The sequence below is a fragment of the Falco peregrinus genome, chromosome 1 (assembly GCF_023634155.1).
Source record: "Falco peregrinus isolate bFalPer1 chromosome 1, bFalPer1.pri, whole genome shotgun sequence".
Classification (NCBI taxonomy): Eukaryota; Metazoa; Chordata; class Aves; order Falconiformes; family Falconidae; genus Falco; species Falco peregrinus.
This window is the reverse complement of record NC_073721.1, coordinates 4,916,975-4,943,489: the sequence shown is the minus strand read 5'-3', so window position 1 is coordinate 4,943,489 and position 26,515 is coordinate 4,916,975. Positions and strand designations below refer to the sequence as shown.

General features: G+C 39.5%; 1 protein-coding gene across 1 annotated transcript in view; it reads right to left on the bottom strand.

Moving 5' to 3' along the window:
* CPXM2 (carboxypeptidase X, M14 family member 2) overlaps window positions 1-26,515 on the bottom strand; it is a 79,190-nt gene that overhangs the window by 6,971 nt on the left and 45,704 nt on the right. Inside the window, exons 4-12 of the mRNA XM_005232448.3 lie at window positions 23,973-24,057; window positions 23,283-23,433; window positions 15,269-15,357; window positions 9,964-10,087; window positions 8,392-8,588; window positions 7,343-7,522; window positions 6,033-6,330; window positions 1,829-1,968; window positions 1,206-1,305 (exon numbers count right to left, since the gene is read on the bottom strand). Coding sequence (XP_005232505.3) covers window positions 1,206-1,305; window positions 1,829-1,968; window positions 6,033-6,330; window positions 7,343-7,522; window positions 8,392-8,588; window positions 9,964-10,087; window positions 15,269-15,357; window positions 23,283-23,433; window positions 23,973-24,057 — 1,364 coding nt within the window. The remainder of the gene's footprint in view (window positions 1-1,205; window positions 1,306-1,828; window positions 1,969-6,032; window positions 6,331-7,342; window positions 7,523-8,391; window positions 8,589-9,963; window positions 10,088-15,268; window positions 15,358-23,282; window positions 23,434-23,972; window positions 24,058-26,515) is intronic.

The window sequence follows — 26,515 nt, the reverse complement described above, 5'->3', positions numbered from 1 at the left end:
CATGTGAAAGTGGCTGCAAATGAAGGACCCAGACTTCCAGTCAGAAAGTAAAAAATACATAAAATCAGTGTTCCTGTTTCTAATATTAAAAGAAATCTAGAGCACACAACAATATGATTTGGCTGATTATTCACCATGATGCTACTTCTCCATAAACATCCAAACAGAAACCTTGTTAACCTCTTGCAACCAGCACCTGGAGTGTGATCACTAACGACTCCTGCTGATATCTTGTTTGGCTATTTCTTTCCATGTGCTCCTCTCCTTGCTTTATCCCTTCTGTTTCTCCATTTCAGATGACTCTGTCCTAAATCACGGTACGGTACCTACACAAACACATGGCCATCGGACACTATCCCGCCTGCTGCCTGCCAACAGTTTTAAAGTATTGCTATTAATCTTGAAATTGGCTAGTGTCTATTTAAAGCAGTTCTTTATTTGGTGCCATAACTACTTTCCAAGCCATTAAACAGGCTTAGAGTTTACTCTGGGTATACATACCTGCAATCTGGGTATTTAATCTAGATCAAGACTGTGCTAACAAGGCAAATAGCCATTTATGCATTATTTTTTTAAAAAACTATACGTATTGAAAAGTAATTCACTAGGCTGAAATTCCCCAGTGCAAAGCAGTGTTTCTGCTGAGCCCCATTCGAAGTTCTTTTACAAAGCTGTGGTGTTTCTTCAGGTTGTGAAACTCCCCTTTCCTTGCAACAGCTGTTTCTCCTCTGGACACAGCTCTAAATCACATCTCCAACACATTCACAGTCCTATAACTGCTAACAGCCAGAGAAACACTCTTTGCCCCACAAGGCATTACCTACACCCTTGTTTTTCAGTGCTATAATTATTCTGGGTGATACTTGCACTACCTTCACATGAGAGAAGGAGCAGTAGGAGTTCTTTAGGCGCAGCCTTTCTCAGGCTATTGATTTTGAGCAGATAAAAGTCTATTTGCTCAATAATTAAAAAGAGGTGGAAAGAGGAAGGGGGTAGAGAGGAAAGCCATAGTTCTATTCTTGTCTACACAGCTGCACCATGGAAAGGAGCAACCCCTTCCCCATGTGCCACTCCTGCAACCCTCTCCTTGGACTGTACGCTATCTCTGGCTTTTCTTAGAAAAGTTTTAAGTTGTTATGAGGTTCCGTATTTTGTTTTTACACCATGAAACTGTTCATTTGCACTGGTGGCTTTGTTTTTTTTACCTGTGCGAATGTCATGGTTAACACCTTCTACTGAAATAACAGCATTTGGGATTCCCTTTCCGTGCACATCTTTTACTATGCCTTTGATGCCCCGATGGACCTATTGAGAGAATAAACCAACAAATAAATATCGCACAGCAATGAACAGTACTATCACTGGGAGGATAAAACAAATGATTAATTTTATATGTGGAATTCTTGTATTATATGCCTCTTCTTTTGGATCACACGATTTTGAACGATCATTATTAACCCAGTATCAGCCTTCCAGGCATTAGGTTCTTGTGAATCAGCTTACAAATTCTGTCAGGATTCCTGAGGCATCACATTCAAGAGATAGATAAAATGAGCAGATAAAGCAGCAGATGTAAAGGTTTTTTTCTGGCAGTCCTTTCTAGCAAGCTCTGCACCCACATCAAATTTTAACAAGCTTCATTATTTTATCCGCCTAAGTCGAAACAGCCCGGCTGAAGTGATAGGCCCGTATTGCTTGTAGGTAAGATTTCTAGCACAAATACCAATATTCATATAATTAGTCATGCAAGAAAAATATCAGAAACCTTAAACTCCCTTTCAACCCGAGAAGAGTTGTGTTATTCAGAAGTCACCCTTCTGTTGAATACCTGTTCCATAAAAACAATCAGAGACTCGCGGTTGTTTTCCCATTCTTCGGGCAGCTCGCTCTCATGGGGATACTTGTCACAGCCAACGTAGATGGACAGCTCAAAGCAGTTGGTGTGCAGATAACTGAAGTCATTTATGCCTGTCAATAGGCAGTAAAAAAGAAATTATTTTATATCCTCTTTTAATCTGTTGATCAGATCTGATTATTTTATGCCAAGTATTAGAACTTATTTAAACACAAGCTGTGTGTTTATCTAGCTGGCTCAGTCTGCAAACCTGGAAGGGCAAAAGTTTTTTAGAAACACCACATCTCCTGTAACAAAGCACCAGAATAATATCAGAGCTATATGTTTAACAAAACAAGACTTTCTAAAGAGTGTCCCATCACATGTTCAAAACAGAGGACTCAGGATTGTACCATGACAGCATGGACCACTGTGTCAGCCCAGTACCACATCCCCAGTTCCTCTGCCTCAGAGAGCAGCATCCTTCTGCCATCACAAAACCTAAAAGTAATAGAGATTTAGCAGAAAACAAACAAAAGTCATTCCAGAGGAAGTCTCTATGATATTGGTGGAAAAGATGGGGACACAACCAGGAAGATGCTAGGAAGGGTCTCTCTCTACAGCAAAAGGCTTGTGCTTTGCTTTTTAGAAACCACTGAGCTTCACTAATCCTGGACACTTTCCCATGGAGCAGCGTTCACTTCTGATTGCCCTGGGTAGAAATGGGATGGGATGGGTTAGCTTGCATGGATGTGCAGCCATTAACTGAATTTATACAATTTATACAGCCCTAAATGCCAGGACACAGGGTAACATGCACACAGTGATTGTTATGTAAAAGTGATTTATCGGAGCAGTTGATGAAACAGTTTCTCAGTCTAAATGTTTTCCCCCATAAGTAATCTAGATGATGAGAAAGCCAGAAAAATCAAGGTAGTAATAATTCTTTTAAGTTATATATAGTGTCAGCTTGTAAGGAATGCAAGGATCTATTCTAATGTCTCTGCACCATTGCTCTGCAATAGGGATTTCCATCAGAAATACATCCTAATCAAAACCCAGGAACCTCAGTACCTCTGACCTCTGAGGAGCTGCAGTTCACGTCTGCGTTACAGAGTGCAGTGAGCCTTCCTAAGGTCCTGAGCACTACAGAGGGCTGCATTTAGATACAGATCTCAAACATTTCCATTTCTCAGATTCCTTTCCCATTTTGCACATTATTTTTCCTTTGCGTAATTCCATTTATTAGTTCTCCACGATCACAGATAACATGATACAGTACGTGAACACTAGAGGAAGAAATGATGTGAGCTTCATTACTTATTCCTCATGCATTTCAAATAAAAAATATTCAAAACACTTATTAATGTTTAAATTAATAATTTTAAACATTTATAAATGATTATTTATTATATTTTACATGGCAAAGTTTAGGAGGAAATGCATTCACCAAGAGCTTCTGATTGAAAAGAGCTTAAAAAAAAGCTTTTAGTCCTGTTCAATTACCACAGAGCAGTAGTCAAGTATTTAATGAGCCCTCAGTGCCTTCTGGATGCAGGAGGATTATATAATACAGATGTTATGCTTTTTATTTTTGTTGATGGGGAAAGCCTAAATATCAGACAGTGGCATATGCTACTATGCATAAACGTGCTTCCTCTCTGTTTGAGAAACAGCCACAATTATTTTCCCCTCACATACTGTATCGCATCCTGATTAATCTGTTGTGAAATGTTTTGCAATACACAGTAATTGCTCAGTTTTAATACATGTATTTAAGAAAATGGCTTAACGTTGCCAAGAGCAACTCTCCGTGTAGTGTCTGAACATGCAAATGCAGCCTTGAAAACACTGGAAATAAAATGAAATTCATCAGTCCTTTGCCTTTGTGCAGTTTATCCAGTGCAGAAGTGTGATATGTAAAAGAGCTGAAGAATTTGAATTCATTGCAGTCCGAAATATTTGCGGGAAAGAGTACGGCTGGGCTTCAAAGGCATACGGAGGTGTGCAAAGATAATCTGGGGTGCTGATACCTCTCTAGGGACTCTCTGGTGCTGAAAAGGAACTAGAAAAATCCTGTATAAATTTCTCCCTGGCATGAGCGGTGAGCAGTTTATCTGCATGATCACTGCAAGGCCAGTCAGCAGGTGGATGAGGAGAGAGAGGATGGGCAGCTTCAAGCTGTGGGACAGCAAGGAGATGCCATCCACACCAAAGGGCAGGTGGGGCAGCTTTCTGCAAGCATTATAGTGGTGTGTCACCTTCAGATCAGGCATTAAGCAAGCAGTGGCTTAGGAGGGGAAAGTGTTACATGTTGATCCAAAAGGTAAAGAAACAGAAAAAGTGGAATGAGCTATAGAACTACTTCTGTATAGCCATGGGATTACACAGTGAAAAAAATACAGGACAAATCTGTCTTCACATCTCGAATCGTATTTGGACAACCCTTTACAACGCAAGGTGCCATTGGTTAACTAGCAGCTGCAATACATACATATACATATATATCTGCAACAGAAATCGCACTCTTGCCTAAGCAGGCAAGAAGTCTAAAACCATCCTGCAGGCTGGAGGCTTGAGCTCAAATGGAAACTACATCTTTTGAGTTTTAGTCTTGAGTGCAAGGTGTAAAGAATCGAAAGTAAAAGCAATCTTCCAGTGTTTTGCTCAAAGACAATCTTGGAAGTCTTACTATAGTGTAAGAGAACAGGATGTAAAGCATAATGAGAAACATCATAAAGTAATAAAACAAATCAGATGAACCAAATCCGAACGAAATCCAATACGCAATTGTTACTGAGAAATCAAGATGCTATTCAGCATCCATATTGTACATCATTACTTAACGTAACTTAGTGTGACAGCTGTTAGTGACATGGCCAACGTCATCTCTTCTGAATCCATTCTTAATCATGTTTCTTATAGCACTTAGGAAAACTGAACTATAAATGAGACAATTAAGTGGTTGAGTTAGCATTCAGAGCTTTTTTTTTTTATAGGTTGCAGAAATGCATAGCAATCTACTGTCAGGCATTGGCCTTGTGATCTAAGAGTACACTCTTTCCCCCTGAAGTCACCCAGCACTTTTTAACCTCCTGAAAAAATATTTTGAAAAGTTAATTCTTGGCTCAATGCCTTTAAAGGCTGGCCAGGATTAACTTGACGTGGGCCAATGTAAAAGCCACGTCCAAAATTTAGAAATGTTTATGCAGTGAAACTACCTGCAAGCCACAAACATGAGCCAGCTCCAATAAAACGTGGTCTGCACAGACGCTCACATGCATCTGCTTACCATTACTGCTGCGGTTGTTCCTATTGTCATTCATGTGATGGCAGATGCACAGCTCATTTCTTAATTTCACAGACTATGTTGGCTAACCGGTGCACTTATAAAAACAAATATTTTGAGCAGATTTGTGATGAATCAGCTGAGTGCCTGATTCTGAGCCTGCTCGAAGTGTATACCCATAGAGATAATCACGCCTATTGCTGCTAAAAATGTGCTTATAATTGGGCTTTCCTGGAAATCGATGCTTTTTCTGCACTACAGGACATGGCTTCCCCTTCGTGCTCGTTAATGGGGTGACAGGCTTGGGCATATGGTGAATGATGGAGTCTGTAGTTTATTCTGGCAGCAGAAATGCCTATGGAGTCCCCCCAAGTTTAAGTGTAAGGAAGTCCAGGTCTCTTAAAAACAGGACAGTAGCAGGCAAGCAGCAGCTTTTGGTGAAAGCAGGAGGCTGAAATCATGATTTTCTTATCTAAGGGGCACTGGAATCTCTCCCTGGAGTCACTGCTTTGGCTCTGACACTGGTTACCTTTGATGTTCAGCAGCAGTTTTCTGTTGGCATTCTGTGAGATGGCAAAGGCTAAGAGGCTCTCCGCTGCTAGTGGGTTTGCACTGGGTTCCTTTTCTCCTACCAAACCATCTTGAATGTACAGAATCCATAAAACTAATGGAAATACCCAAGAAAGGCTGAAAACCCCAGTAGTCAATGAAATGGTCACCAGGTCCTAGTGACAGTCCCCTTCAATCTTCTGATACTTGATGAAATGCAGCAAACAGACTTTCACATGGCCAAATATTTTTCTCAGGGCACACGTTTTACCATCATTGCCTCTGCAATGTACACCAGGCAGCAAAAGCATTATCATATTTAGAAAGGGACTGCTAATTGTGGTTCCTACAGACACTTACTTCCAGCCACGGTGTGCCAGGAGGCTCCGTTAACAGTGCCATCCTCCTTTTGGAAGTCCTCTGTGTGACACGCTCTCCTTCTTGCATCCGTCATCAGCCGGTGAGTGGAGGCATAGGAATATGCAAGCCAGCGAAAGACATGGTCGTCCGGGGTAGGTGTGTAATCCTGGGTTTTCCACATCGATCGCACCATGTCGTAGGGGTACGCCACCACCAGCTCTCCTCCCTGCAAATTGCCTCCCAGCACAAAAGGAATTTTTTCCATCCATGCTATTATTGCTCGTGTCTCAACTGCCACCTGGGAGAAAGAGAAACAGGAGCTTTGGCTCAGCCTATGAAATTTAATAATCTTGTTTTAAAGGTAGACGAGGCAGGAGCCCTGCTGTGAGCTTCTCAGCATGGAGTAGCCAGCACAAGAGCTGTGGCCGAGGAGAAGGGCTCCTTTAAATTACGATGCCTGCCAGCCATGCTTAGGAGGTCACCGACAACCCATAAAAACTAACAAAACCTTAACATTAGTAATTCATGCAGCAGGAACATCTACCTAGTGCGAGGCCAAGAGCAGCAACCCACAGAGATGTCAGACTGTGACACGGCTCCCCCTGCCACGGGCTTCAGCTCATTTAATGAGTTTTTGAAATTAGGGATTTTGAACGCAGAAATATGTCTAAAGCCCCAGAACTGCCACAGTTAAGGGCCTTCCCCTCAAACCGGGGGAATCTCAGCTGCTATAAATAGTTGCCATTGTATTTAAAAGGCCATGTAAAAAGGAATTAACTTTTTGGCGCTACAATAAATGACTTTAGCATAAGCCACTGCATTGGTTTTGTATATGCCTCAGCAGCTGCTGTGTTATTTCAGGTAAGAATATATTTCAAATAAGAACAATTAAGAAAACTCAGGAGAAGTTTGTATGGTGACTGAGTTTGCAAAGAGCTCATCTACACCGCAAATCTAAGGAGAAGCCTAATTTACAGGACTGAGCCCTGTGGTGGGGTTCTCTTTGTCTACCTGTTGCTGCCTGAAAGTTGGGTACTGAGTTCTCCAGGTTCTTGCAATAAATGAGGGAAAAGAGAATCCACCAGGAAGCAGTTCCCTTCCCAAGGGCTGCCTCTATAATACGGGACTGAATGGTGCTTTTGTGGTACATTTTTATTTCCATGGACTAACAAGTAAGCCTAGACAAGTAGCTAAACTACTTAATCAGGTATGTAACTTCAGCCACAAGTTACTAACTTCTTGAGAAACGTAAAGCTCACTCTTTCAGCATGCTGCAGCCTTTGTGCTCCCCTCCCTCTTGTCTTACTCACAGTAGCATTTTCAGACAGGTACCAGTCGGGGATGGGGATGTGATGGTTTGGAACTTTTTTTTTACTCTTCTTCTGATCTTCTGACTCCCAGAGCAAAGAGTTTAAATCAGGGAAATTATTGTTGATGTCAATGCCGTCCTGAGTCCATCGTCCTAAAGACCAGCCCCCTAATTCTGAACCCTTAGATAAAAAAAAAAAAAAAAAAAAAAAGGATAAATATTCATTCGGAATACAACTTATGAGCCCTCAGCGAAGTGCTTGGGGATGTGTGAGAGATAATTCTATACAGAGAAATGGAAGGATGAATTATGTAATGAACTGAGATGAATAATTGGCTTTTTATTTATTTTGTATGAAACCTCAAATGAGGTAAAGCAAAGTCCATGAAAAATTACTTGGGGTTAGCCAAAATGTTCTAGTTTGTTTTCAAGGTTTCTTTTTAAGACTGGGTTTCCCCTAGGTTGCGATGGAGGTAGCATATATTTCCTTCCATGGCTGTGAGTTGACTTGTGTTCCAGTCTTCTGCAGACTTCCTTGGAAGATTTTCCAGTGCATTTGACCCTGAAATTTTTCCTCCTGGTGTCTGTCTTCTTCCAGACTGAATTATTATGATGCCCAACACGTTGTGCTCTCCTTAAAGATGCACTATTAAATTTCAGCTGCAGAGGAATGCAAAGTTTAATGTGCCTACTTGAGTTTCTCATGAGAAACACTGCATGAATTTTTCCTTTTCCATAACGATGTTTCCATTGAACTATACACCTCGGTATGTTTTTTTCTGCCAGTCTTCATGACCCTTCTTTCAATTTCTTTCCACACACATCTTCCTGTTAGCCAATGTCACATAGAAAACTATTTCTTTCAGCTTTTTTTCTGAGTAATATGTTTCAGTGGCTTATGTTTGCTTTGATGTGCGTATTTGTTTGGGGTGGGTTTTTTTTGATTGTTTGTAAAATATGATCTGTGGGGGAAAAAAATGACAACAGGAGCACATTTCGTTCATCTACTAGAAGCAAAATAATTCCTCGATATTTTCCTGATCGCATTACCGCTTTATACGCCTTGTCGTATCCATCCGGATTGACTGAGGGCAGGAGGTGGATTCGGGTATCCTCAATGAGATGTACAATGCGCGGGTTCCCAGCCAGGTATTCCTGGCACATAAACTGCATTAACAAAAGAATTAGCTCACGTCCAAGCACTTCGTTTCCATGAGCTCCTGCAATGTAGCGGAATTCTGGTTCACCTGTTGAAAACACATGGAACAGAAGCGTAGTCAGCGCAGCAAATCGGACATCTAACCAAATCTCAACATTTCACTCAGGGAGAGTTTGAGAAATGCCTTAGCTGAGCAGACGATAGATGAAAATGTAACTTTACAGAAACAATTACTTTCTGTTCTATTGTAGAACAGGTTTATATATCACTGATATCTAAAACCACTGTTTAAAACCTTCAAAACCCATTTTCCATTAAACAGATTTTTAATTATACTCACATTTTCAGCATGTTACAGGTAGATTTTAGAAGTTCTGATAGCCTAAAAATAACATGAAAAGTACACTAGCAATTCTTTGGGACAGATGTTAGGGCTCTTAAAAGGTAAGGGTAACTATATGTAATTGATCTTTGGCTTCACACACTCCTTTTCCTTCACTAATGGAAGAACAGGCTCACATATATTTTTCATGGTTATATCGAATGCCACGATGCTTGCAACTTAACTACAAAATCCGTCAGAGGTGATTAGGAATAGTGCCAGCTATTAAAAAAGGCCCCATCATGTAATTGTCTTTTGTATGAATAACACTTGCAACCAGCACCAGGACAGACCCTGACTGGCCAAGCCACGGCTGGGGGCTGGATCCTGCCTCCCGGTTTGCCTGGCCCGTGGGACACTCCTTGCTTGTTTTCTGCAGGACTCTCAAAAACACGTGAGTGGACAAGGCATGAATTATTCTGGTGTTAACATCTGAGATCAGCCCCAAGTCTACTGAGAAATTACACCTGTTGTGCTCCATCCCTTACGGCAAAGGGAAGAGATGTCTCAGGAGCACATAGCGGCACTCTTCACACGGGATAAACACCTATCAGGGAATTTATGGACACCTTTATTCCAACAGCTACCCCAGGCACTATCACAGTGAAACCTTTATTTTTTCTCCACAGAAGGACCAAAGACTGAATGAGTTTCTATTCTGAAGAATTATATCACCATAGGAAATTTTACCCCAACACTCACCAGTGAAAGATGATTTGGGAGATACGTGCATTCACCCCATAGAAAAGAGGTAAATGTCTATCCAAAGCTACCTAAATCCCCACAACTAAAATCCATTCCTCAGTACTAAAATTCACTTTTATTTTGCTATTTTAAAGATTAAAACTCATTATCATTAAAGAATTTGATCCCACATTCAAAATGCCTTCTATTTGTGCTCCCCCTCCTCTTCCCAATTTAGAAATATAGCATTGAAGTTCCTCCCACATACATTTGAAATCTTTGCTGTCGTGAATACAATTCCATCAGTGATAATTATTGCAGATACAGAGAATGAGGAGGAGAAAAAAAAGCCAAATCCCAACACCCTTCAACAGATTTAGTTAGACTAAATCCTAACCAACTTCGTGTTCTCCTGGGTTGTCAGAAATCTCGACAGCATACAGCTTTAGTCCTTGGTTGCTTTTTCCAATATTGTAAATTCTTGTGATGTTCGGGCACATTTTATTCACAGTTTTCATCAACTGCCAACAAAAAAACACAACACATAGTTAGACCATGCAGCACCGAAATAGATCCAGTATTAATTATTTCATTCCAAATTGCTTGTGGCAAACCCTCTTTGTTTGCTTTTCTAATTATTTCTTAGTTGTAAAAGCTTTATGTTTAGTTCATGAGTTTATGGCTCTGCTATCACACAACATAATGTTTGTTCAGCTGGAGTGAGCTGAGTGCTGTCTGCTGAAACACCACAGCAGATCTTCCTTACATGAGATGTATTTGTAATATTTGTAATATTATCACGACATTAAGGACTTGAAGGGGAAACCCAACAGGAATAAACCCAGTAAAAACATACAACTATAATATCAAGAGGTAGTAACCCACATTTTTAAAATGTTATGCAATGGAGAGTAATTGTCCAATTTAACATTTCTTTCTACACACTGTGATTTACTATAGCTCTGAGGCTTGAGAAGACCCAGGGAGTCCCAGCGGCACAGCAATGCACGTACGTTAGATTGCCACAGACACAGCCTGTCCAGCAAAGCAGATTTCTCTTTCCTCTGCCCTATGCAGCAGCAACTTAATTCAAAACAAATGGAGAGAGAAGGATATCATCCATTCAAACATTATTTCCCCCACGAACTCTGATTACACCTGCCTCTGACGAGGTAGAAACCAAGCCCACCCTTCTTTTATTAGAATGTGGAATGTCATAGGGGAAAATTGTTAGTTAAGGCAGTGTTGATGTGGCCAAACCAGCAAAATGGATTTCTCATAACTGACTTACCAACTTTCAGCAAAAAATAGATTTACTAATGCCAACAGCCTGTTTGAAATCATTCCTCCCATCAAAACCTAGTCTATTCACTGTTTCTGCAGATATTGCATGACATAGTCAAAATATAATTAAATACCCTTAGTGCTTACTAAAGCGCATGGGGAAGGTCATGGCTGAGGGTTTCAATGGAGTTACACAGATGTCATCTGGGTAAGGACACCGGAGGCCTAAAGTGTCCCACAAATGCTTTACTGTGGCATTTCAGGTGAATGTTAAAATTTACAAACAATACTGAAAATTTATGTGTTAATAATAAGAAGTTATTGCAAATAGCTTGGAAACACAAGAATTTGTGTGTCTCGATTTTTTCCCATTAGAAGGCACTGAAGAAATAAGGACTTTACCGTAAACTGGAACCGTAGGGACTATTAATTAGACAATCTTTTCATAAGCATGGATGCATACATTATTGAAGAAATATTGTAGCATAACAGAACTCTTTGCTTACATAGTGTTAAATTAGAAACAGTATTGGCTGATGATTTAAAAAATGCAATAATTAGATGTGTCCGATTCCCATGCCGCCATTTAGCAAATCTAAGTGGAAACCCTCCTCACATTGGGAAGAACATCATTAATATTCCTCTCATAAAAGGCTTCACTTCTATTTATAATCATGTTGCAAAGAGACTGAAAATATGCTATTTTTGTACATTTGTCATCTCACGTTGGTTTTACACGTATGAGAAACAATTTCTTTTCCAAATCTAAACTCAGCGCCTGTCTGAAAAATACAGTCAGTTATGCTCTTGCAGAGTATTGTCTAGTTTCATATCTACTTTTTCTCACCGCTGTCATCATCATCAGTGTGGTGGGGTTATGGGTACCCAGCTATTCCCATGACACTCTTTTTAAAGCTCTGGGCGTGCCTAAGTGGGTATGTCATCATTTGTTGTTCCAGCTGAAACACATAGGTGAAGCCAGAGGACACTGTTTTACATTTTACAGTGTCTAATTTGAACAAGTCAATTACTTTTTTGAGACAGACTTAAGCCTTCATGATCAACCTGCTCATAAAAACAAAAATACTATCCGTGGATGCGGAGCTATGAACCTCTTGCTAGAGCCTCACAGACCGAAACTTATCCAAGGTCTACTGCTTGGGGATTATTTATGTCCTACTGACAAGAGGACGAAATGCATTGTTATTGGATCAGAAACCATGTTTTTCTCCAATAGAGATAAATATTATTTGTTCACTATGCTGATGAGTACAGGCACTGCATTAAAAGAAGGTCTATTTTAGCAGGCCAAAACTGGCTGGCTGTAATGTGTAAATCATCATGGAATCATTTAGGTTGGAAAAGACCTTTAAGATCATGTTACCGTGCCAGCCCTGTGTTTACTAATTCCTCTCCTTGCACCCTGTTCAAACAGCAGGGAACTCCCTCCTGGCTGACGTACCCCTGCGCCCATGCAGCAGGGATGTGAACAACATCCATTGACAACTGGGATGTGAAATAGGGAGGACGAGCTGGACCTCCCGGAGCTGCCTCTGAAGCCCAGCTGCAGAGCAGAGCCTTTCCCAACGCGCCTGGCACTGCACTGCTCACAAGGTACCAAGAACATCAATTTAGGAAAGCAGTTAGAAGTATGTTAAATGCTCATTGCTGGTAAGAAAAATGCCTAGAACCAAGTTCAAAGTATATTACAATCAGTGGAAATATTTGTATTGGCCTCAGTAAACTCCCCATCATCTCTTTAATTGCAAGCATGTGATTACTTTCTGAGTCAAACAAAGAGCCTTTCCTGAATTAGGGCCTCTGTAGTAGACGTCACTGTGGCTCTTTTGATAATAGTATGGATATAACAATGTAGTTAAGTGTTTATATGTAAATAAGATACTGAAAATGAACATATTTCGTATTTGCTTTTCTCATACCCATTTCCTACAAACGGCACAATAGGTCACCTGAAATGTCACAGTGTTTTCTTTGTGCTTTGTACAAACTGTCAAAGACAATTGATGATAACAGTCAGTCAGGGCTTTATTAACAACCAGCAGGACTGTAAAACACTTCCACAATTACGTTCACTAACAGTTCTGATTTGACAGTTCCTATTTGTTTGTCACTACCAATTATTTACCCTATTAGTGCCCTGGAACAAGACTGCATGCAGCCTTTGAAGAAACCCTGCAAAACTGGTTTCTGAAGGTCCAATTCCTCCATTTTGCAGAAAAGGTGTATTAACTGTAGGTCTAAGTGACATCTACACTTCGAGGTGGCAAAGGGACTCTCCGTCAATGCCTTTCAGTTTAGGGCTATTTCTGATCCTCTGCGGAGATCACAGAACCATTTAGGTTGGAGAAGACTCTTCAGGTCGTTGAGTCCAACTGTTAACCTAATGCTACCAGGATCTCTGTGTTTCTTGTTCTGCTGCCACCCAAACCTGAAACTACCTCCTCCTTGAGCTTGGAGGCTATCAGATAGAGATGTCGAGCTGGCATTGCATGCAGCCTAGGATATTTGCTGGGCACCGCTCTGGTTTTCTACATTCGGTTGTTTCACCCTTCGATACAGATACAAGTGATCTTCAATATTCTGTATTACCATTAAATCTAGTCCATAAACACAGCTGACCATGAAGAGCAACACAAGACTTCAGGGGTGCTTGGAGTCTGGCTTGTCCAACGGCATGAGCGACATCCAGTTAAATGGATTTCAAAATTAACGTTACTAAGAAAAATATAATCTGGGTTTGTTGTTTCAAAGACAAGGTTGTACTCCAGTGTCCATGTCAAACTATTTCTGGGGCTATCTAACATCCATTTTAACAGCTTCCTATTCAGCACAAATACATCATGTAAATATTTTGGACTCTAAGACAATCCTGACTTCTGCATTCAAGACACAGCAAGTTGTTCACATTGACTGAAGAAAGAATCTTGAATGGTTTTTTTTAAGAGAAAAAATTGGTACTATAAATTTCATCTTCCTAAACAGAGAGTTCTGTTAAAATAAGCTGACACTAAGGAAAATCCCTCCTTCTCACAAATTCTTGACATATTGCAATGTAATATAACACTTCCAAAACATGGCCCAGGGAACACCCTCTCCTCCTCCAGTGTTTGTGATCAGTTTCTTCAGAGAGAATTGTTTTTCTAAGATGGCTGGCAGTGAAGTAGCTAGCAAAACTGACAACAGTGCACAGTATTTTTTTTAAAAAAATAAGTTGACTCTGGATCTTGACAATTATCGCTCCATTTTACGCTTATGAAAGAAATTATGAAGTTCTAAGGGTAGCTTTTGGGATATAAGACTTATTGCAACCCAACCTACAATCTTCTGTGTACCAGCAGCAGAACCCACTTAGAATACAATGAGCTCTAAATACACTATTTTGACACAGAGAATTTGGGAGAGCACAAAGACAGTTGACAGCTGACCAGCTGTCATCCACAGTCACAAATTTTCTACTTGTATGAAAATTAGAAAAACATTCTGTTTTAAAGCTGTGGTGTTTTTTTCCCCCCAAAGATATTTCTAACGTGATCAACCTGCCTTTCTGCAACGAAAATCTAAAATACACTTTATTTTATTATTCTTGACAGTAATTATGCCAATTGAGTTTCTACTTGTCTAATCTTTGTGCTAAGAAATATAGGCCATGAAATCTCTACTGAAATAAATGTGTGACTCAGTACACAATTGCTCAATAAAAATGAATGGTGATTCATGCAGTATAAATATGCTGAAAATCCAGCACACAGCAAATGATTCACACACTTCGAGTCCAAACGTATTATCCTTATAGCTGAAGAGAAAGTGGGCAGAAAGTCTTCTTTAGGACAACCCACACCTATGTCTGTGGTGATATGAAGCAAGATTAAGAGCAATAACAAAAACAACAATGTTGCCTATTTGGAGTTAAAGGAACAAGAGTAACAAGGCTGGTAGGTTTAAAATTATACTAAGAGGATTTTTTTTTCCTAGTGTTTTTGGTGATTTTCTGCTGATTTTCACAACTGTGAATACAGAATTGGACTCCCTAGAGTTTATTCTGATTATCCAGAGATACTGAAATATAGGAGAATTCTGATGGCTAAGGCAGGGTCAGATCTGAATGGAAAAACTGCTGCAACATTCACCACTCAAATAAACCTACAAGAAAAATGATGGCAAGTTACGTGTAAATACTCCCTCTGCCATGTAGTGTCACCTGTTAAAGGTTAGATGATGTACAAATTAAGACTTTGGGCTTTAAATAGATTAAAACCAGAAAAAAAAAATTTTTAAATAGGTTGCAGACATCACTTAGTAATATTGTTAATGGGTAGAATTCAGATGCTATAAGAACTCAAAAACCTGCACCCATCCACCCTTCATCCAGGAGGTCACACACCAGCCTCTTTGCCTACCTGCCTCATTTCCTTGTAGTTGTGATGCTTAAAGTCCAGATTATCTGTGGTTGTCATTTCATTTCTTCTGTGGTAATAATTATTTGGGTCTGAGAAAATAAATAAAAGAATTTTCACATGCTTATGAATTTCAAATATAAAGATGCTTAGCCATAATGCATGCAAGGAATGTGGAAATCTGAATTCCACCATCCTATATGTATTTAAAACAGGTTTTCAAAAGCAAAACTCATAGAAACAACACATTTGAAATACTTCTAATTACTGCACAAATCAGCTCCCATAGATCCAAATAGAAACGAGGAGGCAGCAGGCATCAGCTTGCTAGACAGCTACTCTGCACAAACAGCTAAACTCCCAACAGAAAAGCAGAAGGGCATCCTTAGGGTACAGAGGAGGGTGAAAGACACTGGAAAACCATGAGTCATGCAAGATAAGAGAGCAGGGTGGGGAAATCATATCAGAGAAAAAAGCCACAGCAAATGTTTTGCGTCTACTTGATTAATTTACTATTGCAAGGAATTACCTTTTAGTTTTCTTGATGAGTGTTTTCAGAGCCCATGTTTGCAAAATACAGAAAGGTTCTACTGTGCATATTAAACATTCCCAATCATTTTCATTATTTTCCCAAACATTTTTTTGTGGAAGTTGGTGTTTGTCACTTTAGAATTAGCATATTAATTTCTATACATATATAATGTATAGTTTGTGTGCTTTGATGAATCAAAGGAAAATATGTGGCAGAAGAAAATGTTTTGTTTCCTTGACTTTCCAGGTTATTCACCTGGAAAAAAACCCACCAGAAAACAGGCTAAAACAGTTCAGGTTCAGTTTCATATTTCCTGATATCTGTGCTCCTAGCCTAATCTGTTATGATGTAGAAATAAACTATTTGGAAAACATCAGAAAATTCCTTAATTTGCCATATCTGGGATGTCTGGATTTTTAAGTAATCATTTGTTACACCAGTGGTTGTCAGGCTGTTATGAAAAATTGTCTCCCTTAGCACAAAATCATCTTCAGTTGGTTTAAAATTATTGGGAAAAATCCAAATATGTAAGCCAATAATAATCCAATTATCAATCCAAGTATTATCTTGTCTAATTGCAACACAGCCAAAATCCATTGTCTCTAGAGCAGAAAAAATGATATTTTGAAACAGTATCACCTAGCACTTATAATTTGTTTTTTGGGAAAAAAGCATAATTATTAATAGGAAGAATGTGTAGATGCTATCCTGCAACAACAAACACTTCATGAAATTATAGAAACCCCGTAACACTTAAAAATACCTTATAACTTAAAACTTTTAAGCTTCATATTTCTAACATTAAAACCCTCTAAATTCTCAATCTTGTTCTTCCTATAACATTCTAGAAGTATTTGGGAGTTGGTTTTGAGGGTTGTTTTTATGTGGAAGGAAAGCAAAATTTGAACTATTTAAGTTATTTATGATATGAAACATGCAAGTTCCATTAAGCTTCACTTACTCATGTTCTCTAACACTTATTCACATGCTTGTTTCCCCTTCCATTCCCTAAGGTTTCCCAGAAGAATTAAAAAATTCTGCCATTAAAAATTAAAAATAATAATAAAAAAAATCCCGGCATAAATACTGGAAGGTCAGTTGAACGCTGTTGTACTAATACGACTGAAAAATGTCAAAAACCATCTTGCTTCAGCAAAACCTGGCTGTTCAATGCAGTCTGTCCTTTCCAGTGGGAACTTATTCTATCAGAAGGTCACCTAGAAAGGGATTTGAATTTGAACTTGATGAGGTAAGGAAACAAGATTTCTTTGTTTAATTTGTAGAAACTAAACATTAATATATTGATGACTGAAAAATGGAAATCTTTAAAAAATCCCACTTCTTCTAGAAAGAGAGAATGTGTTTAATGCCATACAGAATATCTTCACAATTGTAAAAATATAAACATCATAAAACTGCCAGGATGTTGAAGGCTTTCTCTATCACCACGAGCCAAAATATACAGCAAACGATATTTGTTCTTAATACTTTAATCCCATTCCTTTCAAAGTCTGGCACTTCTTCCATACATCAAACATTATTGTCATGGGAATGACTGTGAATGCTGTAGAGTTGGTGGAAACAAAGAAATGGTACAGTGAGAATGATTGTGTCTCTGGTCCTTCCTCAAAACCTGCCCAGTTTGACAGGTCTGTAGAGAATTAGCGCTCGTGTTTTGCCAGGCTCTACTGTAAGTCTGCTTGGATCACTGGATTTCTGCTGCAGCAGGAACACAGATTAGAAAATTAAAAGCTTAAATGTAGAAGGGCATACAAATCTTGTGCACAGCTGGTTAGGTCCACTTTGGCAAAAATAATTCTCTTTAATAAAGCAGAGAATAAGAGACTAAGAAACTCAAATCACAGAAGAACTAGAATTGAAATATACTCATTTATTCATGGCAACATCTCAGACAGTCTTTATTCCAAGCAGAAAAGGTCCTACAAAACTGTGGCACTCTCTTTTATATAAAGTAATATCTTAGCTTTTTCGACCACTAATTTATCTTTACATTACCGGTTGAGTTAATTAAGTTTGCAGGTAAAGGTGTCTTGTTACCTTCATAAGTATAGTCTTTATATAAATGGACAAGTGTCTAAGAAGCTCTAAAATACCCAACGACTTTCCAGCATGAGAGCTCTGGGGATTGCCCATAAAAAATACCAGAAAGGACCAATTGCTCAGCAGTTTGACATATAGAAGGCATCTGTGCTGGTCTTTTTTTTTTTTTTTTTTTTTTTTTTTTTTTTTTTTTTTCCTTCCCCCTCCTTTGGTTTTCAGTATTCTTTTAACTGGCACTGGAAAGGTATGAAGTGAGCTTTGCAATGACTTGAAGATGAAATCAACACTCACCAAACAATATTATCAAAATGCTCTCGTTTAGTAAGTAAAACTTGCATCCATTCCAAACAGGATTTTTGTGCTTCATTCTCACAGGAGTCCTACAATGAGTTGTATGGTATTGTACTGATGGAGCTTGGAAGCTCAAGTGATGCTCACATGATGCTCCAAATGGATGAGATAATTAAGTCAATCCAAGTGATTTAGGCAAGTTTTTGATAAAAAGAATATTCCAGTCTAAATCCTTCGGACTGCCTTAAAAACCTCAATGTGCCATTTTACAAATGACTGGGTTTTTTTCATTTCCATGTCACACAAGTGGATTTGACTAGTCTTCACAGAACTGAACATGCCAGAGAGAACATGTGTAATCTTGAAAAAAAATCTGCTGGCAGATATATCAGCTGATTCTAAGTTTTTATTCCACAGGATCTGTTCCATGGCAGTCATGAGCATTAACATCACACATTAAATCACTGATGAAATAATAAGCTTCAGCTGTAGATGGATTCTTTCCTATATGCATTGATGTATAGTCAAATACCAAACAACTAGTTCCCATTAAGCATAATGAATAATAATAATAGAAAACTCAACCTCTTAACCTGCAGTAGCTGCTTCTAAAAGGTTTTCTACCAACATTTGATCTTTCTAATGATTTCCTACAGTTTGACTCTGATAATAATGGTAATTCTGAGGACCATTCAGAATAGTATACATTTCATTTTACAAATAAAATAGAAAAAACCTTTTAACGACACCCACTGCATTGCTGGGGGATGGTACACATCTGTCTTAATGAGTATGGGGAAACATAATACATTGGCCTTTCTTGGGCGAATTATTGAATTTGGTCTCATTTTTATTCTGCCTTTGCCCAGGCAAACTCCCAAAAATTTTAAATTGCCCAAGATTAAGTTTAGCTTTGCAATGATAAAAGCAAAACACAAGGACAGACTGTCAGTCTAAGCAAAAATCTACTCTCACAAGTAGTTTGCTGAATTTAGTACTGCTGTATACATGATCACTTATAATGAAAGATACTTGTAGAAAGTTAGTTTTATACCAAATGAGCACACTTCTAGACTTAAGCAGGGAGCCTGGCAATAAGAAACAAGCAGTGAAAATAGGACTGAATGATGCATCCACTGCAAAACATAGTGTTCTGCTACAGAGTAAAGTTAATTTATCATCTTGGGTTGAAAGTGATGGCATAATCATGATACCAATGATAGTTTTCTATATAAGAATTATTAAAAATTAAAATTCATCACAAATTTATTCCATTAAAATAATTGCCTATTGCCTTGAATACTCTACAGTATAAATAAATGCATGAAGAGCTCAGCTAATTTTCTGTCTCCTATCTTGGGGTACTTTTGATCATATGCAGTTTCTTTCTGATTTTCCTTAGATTTGAAAAAGAACAGGCAAGGAAAGTACATCCATCCCTCTGAGGCAACTGCAAAAGATTGTGTGTGTCAGTCTACATTTATGTAAATACCAACAGTTTTGGAAACCGGGAAGGGAATTAAATGCTGCTGCTTTTGTCCCCTTTTTTTCCCAGTAAGAAATGGCAGCACTGATCCTCTCCTATAGGTAGGATTTTCTGGCAGCTTTCCTCCACAGCTAAACATTTTTTCCTTGGTGAAACAGCAAATCACTTCTGTTCCCTGAAAGATCGTATTGACATAGTTGGATAACACAGCTTGCTTTTTTTTTTTTTTTTTTTTTTTGTAGAGCTACTGTAATAGTCTAGAAAAGATTGTTTGTCAAAACTAGCCTACAATACACAAAAATGTTATGAATAATAGATAAGCATTTAAGTGATACAAATTACAGTCATCTTATCTAATACCACTTATATAATTGGTAATTTCTCTGTTCCAATTATCTAAATAATGCTTTCTCACGGTTTGTCCAACTTTTAGTGCACGTAGCATATGCAGCAGGTTTTATTAACAGAGCACTAACAACAGGAATGAGTCCTAGCTGCCTCGAACCATTTCCATCACATTCTGCCAGTGCTAACAGGCTTTTCTGGAATATTAACATCTTATTCAGATTTCTTCTTTATCTGGTATTCCTTTCTTACCCTCCCTCGTGAGCCTACGTGATGGAAAGCTGATATAGAGTACAGACTGAATGCAAATTCTTAACTTATTCATGGTTTAATAAAGACATGAAACCGAACATTACAAGTTTAAAAGACATGCAAAGAAGTTCAGTCATGAAAAATTACATACTTTCCTTCTATCTCCCCTTTTGTCCTGGAGTATTTCCCTACGCCCCATCTGCCCATGCATTGTCATTGCCTCAGGAGGACAGGGTGCGTGGATGCTCTAAAACATGACCAAACTGCTCCTCCAGACAACTTGATCTCTTGTATGTACACACTCAGGGTGCAAATATAATCAAAACCACAGTGGGTTTTCAAGGAAACTGAGCATCACATAGTTTCTTTTATGGGTCTTCAGAAAGGATATAGATGTGTGAACTGACAGATCCCTACCTCCTGATTTTGATGAATTTAGGAGACTTGCTCAGTTTTACTTAGGAGGAAACTCGGTCAGAAAAGAACCTTGGTTTCTAGTCGCACAGTCAATCGGTGTACTAGAGCAGTGCTATCAAAGACGCTGGAGCCGCGGCCAAACCAGTTGGTTACCTAACTTGGATATGAATAAGATGATGCCAATAAAGGGTAAGGAATCCAGTTAGAGGGAACTGCAAAAAATAAGTCATGTCCTACAGGAAGAAAACGTGCATGAAAGGGCCTCAGCAACCTGAGGAACAGCTTTGTTTTGAGAGCCTTGCGTGCAATGAATAAAATGAACTAGAAGAAAGAAATGTCAGTTCTTTATGAGCTAAAAAGACGGGTCAGCAGCTTATCAAAACCTATTAGTTCTTTCAGTCCAATTACATTTTGAATAAACACACCCCATTCCCATTGTGTTTCTCAATGAATACTTCTGGTATTTTCTTCCAGGAATAAACTGAGTCAGTCACTGCAGGCAATTAACTCAATAAATGATTATCAGGAAGAAGCACTGATGCTGTTTCTATGTTAACCCAAGACGTGCAAGAAGCTGTAACAGCTCTCGTTGCAGCAGTGGTGGAAATGCAAATAAAGTTCTTACCTTGGTAGCACCTTCACCCGCTGATACAGCCCCCTGAAGCTGAAGGGTGACAAATGCTAACACCACAAAGCAGAATTTGGCCCTGTATGGGTGTATACCCAGTAAGAATCTAGTGTAACTGCTGCACTTAATAAAAATCACCTTTCCAAATACCAACATTTTTGCTCCTCCCTCTTTAAGTATAGTTTTGTGGAATACAAAAAGATTGTGAGAATTTACCTTCAAATTGCTTTCCAAAATGGTTTGAGTGTCAGCTCTGTTACTCCCTGGAGACCTCTATGCATGTCCTGCATGACAGTGAAGTCATGGTGCTGAAGAAAGCTACGCTTTTCCTTCAGCCTCACACCCTGTGTTATAGAAACCAGATCCTCTGCAAACCCACACAGGAATTTGGGATAGATCACTGCTCTCCCACAGCCCACCAGTCCTTTCAAGAGCCATGGGGAAATACTGGCTCTGGAATTGTCCCTCCAGGGTAAAAGGTACAATGGGAAACAAGCAACCCACAGAGCCGAATTTTTCTAGATCCACAGTTGAAAGAAATCAGAATCCTACTGAAAACATGAATATTTACATACAGAGGACACCCTTGGTCAGTGCCATTCAGGTGCAGGATGTATTTGTCACCCACGGAAAAGCAGTTGTCCAAGTGCTGCTGGCGTTCCCTGCTTCATGGTAACACACCTACAGGCTAAGCTTCATGACACTTGCCCCATACTTCTCTTTGTCAGAGAGTTGTCCCTTCCACGCCCCAGACTGGTGTTGGGTTGGGTTTTTTTTTGGTTGGTTGCTTGGTTTTTTATTCCATGAGTATTTAAACATCTAAAAGACAAAAATCAGGCTACCTCTGCTTGTCATGTGAAGACCCTACATCAACAGTGGAATTGGAGGCAGCAAGTCTCCGAACAGCAGCAGGAACAGTTAAAGCGGTAAGGATAGCCTCTGGAAAGGCAGCGCTTTTTCTGGCTCTAGTATTTCTGAAAATACTATTCATAGCCCCCTGCAAAAAAAAGAAAGAGCTATCCCCAAGATGCCAGAATTTACAAACAATGAGAGTGAAAAAAAGAAAAAAAAGCAGATGAGAGATGTGAAATGAGTACTGGGCAACTTAGAAAAGGTTTGAACAAACAGTTTTGCAACTATTTATATATACATACATACACATATGAAGGCACAAATCTACCATGAGACTATTTACGATGTTCTTAACAGAAACATGGCTTTGCCATAATCTGCAGTACTGAATGCCGAACGTTTGGGGTTTTTTGTTTTTTTGGTTTTCTTTTTAACTGGGCTGTATAAGATTTCATTTTGTACACTCTGTTTGGCAAAACCCTAATTGTGTTTCACACTCAAAAGAGAAACAGCCAACACTGGAGGCTTGTGCTAAACATCAGGTTGTGTCTCTTCCACAAGCTTTACCAAGGGTAGGACCATTCACCTTCACCTGAGACTTACCAGGGATCATGATGGCTTTGATAACTCTTGAAACTGGCTAGAAATTATGTACATGCCCAACTCCCCTCCTCCCCCCTACAAGATAAGCACTAGTTCAGTCACAGTATTTGCCTTCAAATTAATTCAGGGAAGTCCTATGGCCTGTACAATGAAATTAAAAAAAAAATATTTAAACATCAGACTACATAATCATAAGAAGCTTAAGACATCTGCAAGTGACTGTCCCAATACCTAATCCTGTTCCCTCCCCGGTGCATGTGCACTCAGTAAGATTAATTGCATTTCAGCCCAAATAACAGAGAAAATCTTGTTAGATCGTCCACACAATCTGGTTTTATTAATAAAGCTATAATAATACTATGAGGTCGCATTTGAAGAGTTATCTTGATGCTGTCAATGTATCTAAATAGATGCATTTGGGGTTGGTTTTTTTTGCATAACTCTCACTAAAGACAGGTATTACATCAAAAGCAAAGATATCCAAAGGAAATAAAATTTCTGAGTCTTGGCACAAGCAGCCATGTTAACATCAATTGAGAAAGACTCTTACCTGGCAAAGGACACCCTAAGATTTCCAGCCTCATACAGATGCTACCTTCTTCAAACCAGGACCGAGGGTTTATACGGATATAACGTGCAACCAGCGGCACCGGCAACATATTGAGAACTGGGATCTCTTTCTCACTGTTTCCTTCAAAAATCTATGCAGGCCAAACATATGAAAATGGCAAGATCAGTTCTTCAAAAAGTCTCCTAGCACTTTTGGTAATAGAAACAAATACAGTCACCTGGTACAGCCCCAGGCTGATGGTGGCTCAGGCCAGAACTGCTCTGCAAATAGCGCAGTCTCCCCATGTCCCTCAGAGAGGGGCAAAGGAGCTGGAGCTCCACACCCTCTCTCTGGCAATAGACACCTCACAGGCATGAGATGTCCTCAGGGATTAGCAGACTGCTGCTAACCTTTGCACAGGCCATGCAACAAGAAACATCTCTCATCATGGACAAAGACTACTGCCAGGGTGGCGTTCACATCCATAGGCAGACACGTGCAGATCTGTCATACAGGGTGTTGCAGGTCCCTCTCTGTATTACGTGATTCACTCTTAAAATTAGTGGGACTACTGAGAAAGGTGGCCTTGTAGTCTTACACTGGCTAATCTGGCAAATCAAAACTGCACGAGGACAGCCCCCGCTTTTCCATCTCTGCCTTTCTTCATAAAACGTGTTTTGTGATACTCACCACATCTCCAGATTCATTTCTGACAGCAGTCCATGCATGACTGTCATTGCTCACCAATACTCTGTAAGAGGTCACCCAGTTACTCCTTGAAAAAGACAAAGAGTAACTAAGTTATTTTTTCATAACTTAGAAAGACTGCAAATTGTGTTTAGTGTAATAAAGCTTGTAAGACTGCTAGCAATGGAAATCCCACTTGGCAAAGTCACATCAACACTTGGCTGAAAAAGTGACATGCAAATCTAGATTCAACAGATAATTTAAAAAGCCTAGCACACAGAAGCAAAAAAAAAACCCACCAAGGTAACACTCTGGGATTTCAGGAGGTGAGGGATTACTGCTCTCCTTTTCTTTTATACGCAGAGTTTGGGATAAATGGCTTATCTAGAACCGATGCACCAGTGTTCAAAAATCTTACCTTTTCAGCTACAGAACATTTATTATTTCTGCTGCTGTTATCAGAGAGAATGGAAAAAAGTAATAAATCCTCTAGGATGAAAAGTCCGTGAATTTCAACCAGAAAAATTTCCATTTCTTCCAATACAAGAGTGACTGGAGTTTGCAGTCATTCCTGTATTTATTAGCAACAGATAGGAACAAAGAGACAATTCTGCCTCTGCACAGCAGGGTCCTATTGATCACAGCACTAGTGCGCTACTACAATATCCAGATCAATCTTTGGTAGGCTGATCTTTCTAGCGGTCTGTTATCTGATTTACAGCAAAATCCCCTGTAATCTACAAAAGCCAAATCTTCATTTGTACTTGAACTATGCCTTGTCTGTATTCAGCTAAAAGAAGAGTATAAGGAGAAATAAAATGCTGTTTCCTATGTTCTGAGTGGAGTCAAAGCAACGTAGCTTTTACACTGGACATTCCCATTGTAATGTGTATACAGGTATGGAGAAGGTAATGCCCTGACTCTCCTCTCATATTTAAAAAGGGCAGAAGAATTGATTTTTTTCCCCTAACACCTTCCTGGTTTCAATAGGTAGTGACATGGAGGAGAGTTTTGGCTTAGAGGTGTGTTTGTACCGTAAAGTCAGTCCAGGATGATTAAATTTTATATTCATGCATATAAACAGATTGTGCATAACCAGTAGTCCTCTAGAGCAGTTGTTGAGCGCAGCTTCCCAGCTAAGCCACACGGTCACATTGCTGGAAGTGAAACCAGGGCGAGGAAAGCTCTTGGGACTGGGGAGAACGGGGAATTTGGGCAGTTATGGGAAGAGCATCAGAGCACATGGATCAGAGATCAGGGAGTACCTGGAAGGACAGAGACACCTGTCAGAGCTGAGAGAGGGGAGATGTAGATGAGCTGTGAGGCAGAAATTGTTCCCCGTGAGGGCGGCGAGGCGCTGGCCCAGGCTGCCCAGAGCAGCTGTGGGTGCCCCATCCCTGGCAGTGCTCAAGGCCAGGCTGGATGGGGCTGGGAGCAGCCTGGGCTGGGGGGAGGGGGCCCTGCCCGGGGCACGGGGTGGGACTGGGTGGGCTTTGAGGTCCCTTCCAACCTGAACCATTCTATGATTCTATGACCTGAGAAAAACTTCTCTTTGTACTGCACCCATACAAAGACAACTTTGCTTTTCTTTCTTTTAAAACCAACAAATAATATTAGCAAACTACCCATAACTGCACACATTGACTCCACTGGCCTTATATTGAAGGGACAAACTAGCCCTTCTGTGTTCACTGAAAGAGAGTCAGGCCAGGGTGAAGACCAAAAAAGGGGCAGGGGCAGAACAAGAGCAAACTCATAGCCACAAGATCTGCACAAGTTCGCCCAGCTTCATCATGTACACAGTTGTGACCTTCAGATAATGCCTAAATCAATGCATGGCAGCATAAAATTTATAACCTTTGACTTCCATCTACTATTTCATTTTCTCAGTAACAGTGGTCCTACTCACACAAAAGATTCAAACGGATGCCCAGACTTAGAATGACACCTCAATCCAAAGATTTAGGTGTTTAGTAAGATTTAGAAAAGCACTTATGTATGTAGTATAGTCATACCCTCAGAAGTCAAAGATGTCATGAGATTTTGAAAAAAAATGACTGAACAAATCCAGCTGGTTTACAGATGAAACCAGTCCTTTGCAAATTTTCACCCAGCCTTCTTCACTGAATAGATTTTGCCATTCACGTTAGTTTGAATGGAAAAAAACAGGACTAGTTTTATTATCTTATTGAAAAGTTGAATACATCTATCACTCACAGTGTACACACTACTACATCATGTGTTAAACAACTTTAACAAGTTAGAAGTACTCTGAAAGTACTAATTGTCTGCCTGTCAGTGGCAGATCTCCTGGGGTAGGGATTAACTGGAAATCTGTGAAGTTCCATGCTGGCATCTCAGGTCTTCATGTGTGGAAGATAACCATGACTTCAGCATGCTATGTAAGTTTCTACTAACTCTTGTAAAGATCTTTACTTTCTTCCCTCAGCTTCTCTGTGACCATAAGTTGAAGGCAGGTGGATTTACTTCTAACAAAAATGGAAATTACGAATTTTGAAAATGGCCAAGATCAAACTCCAGGAAGC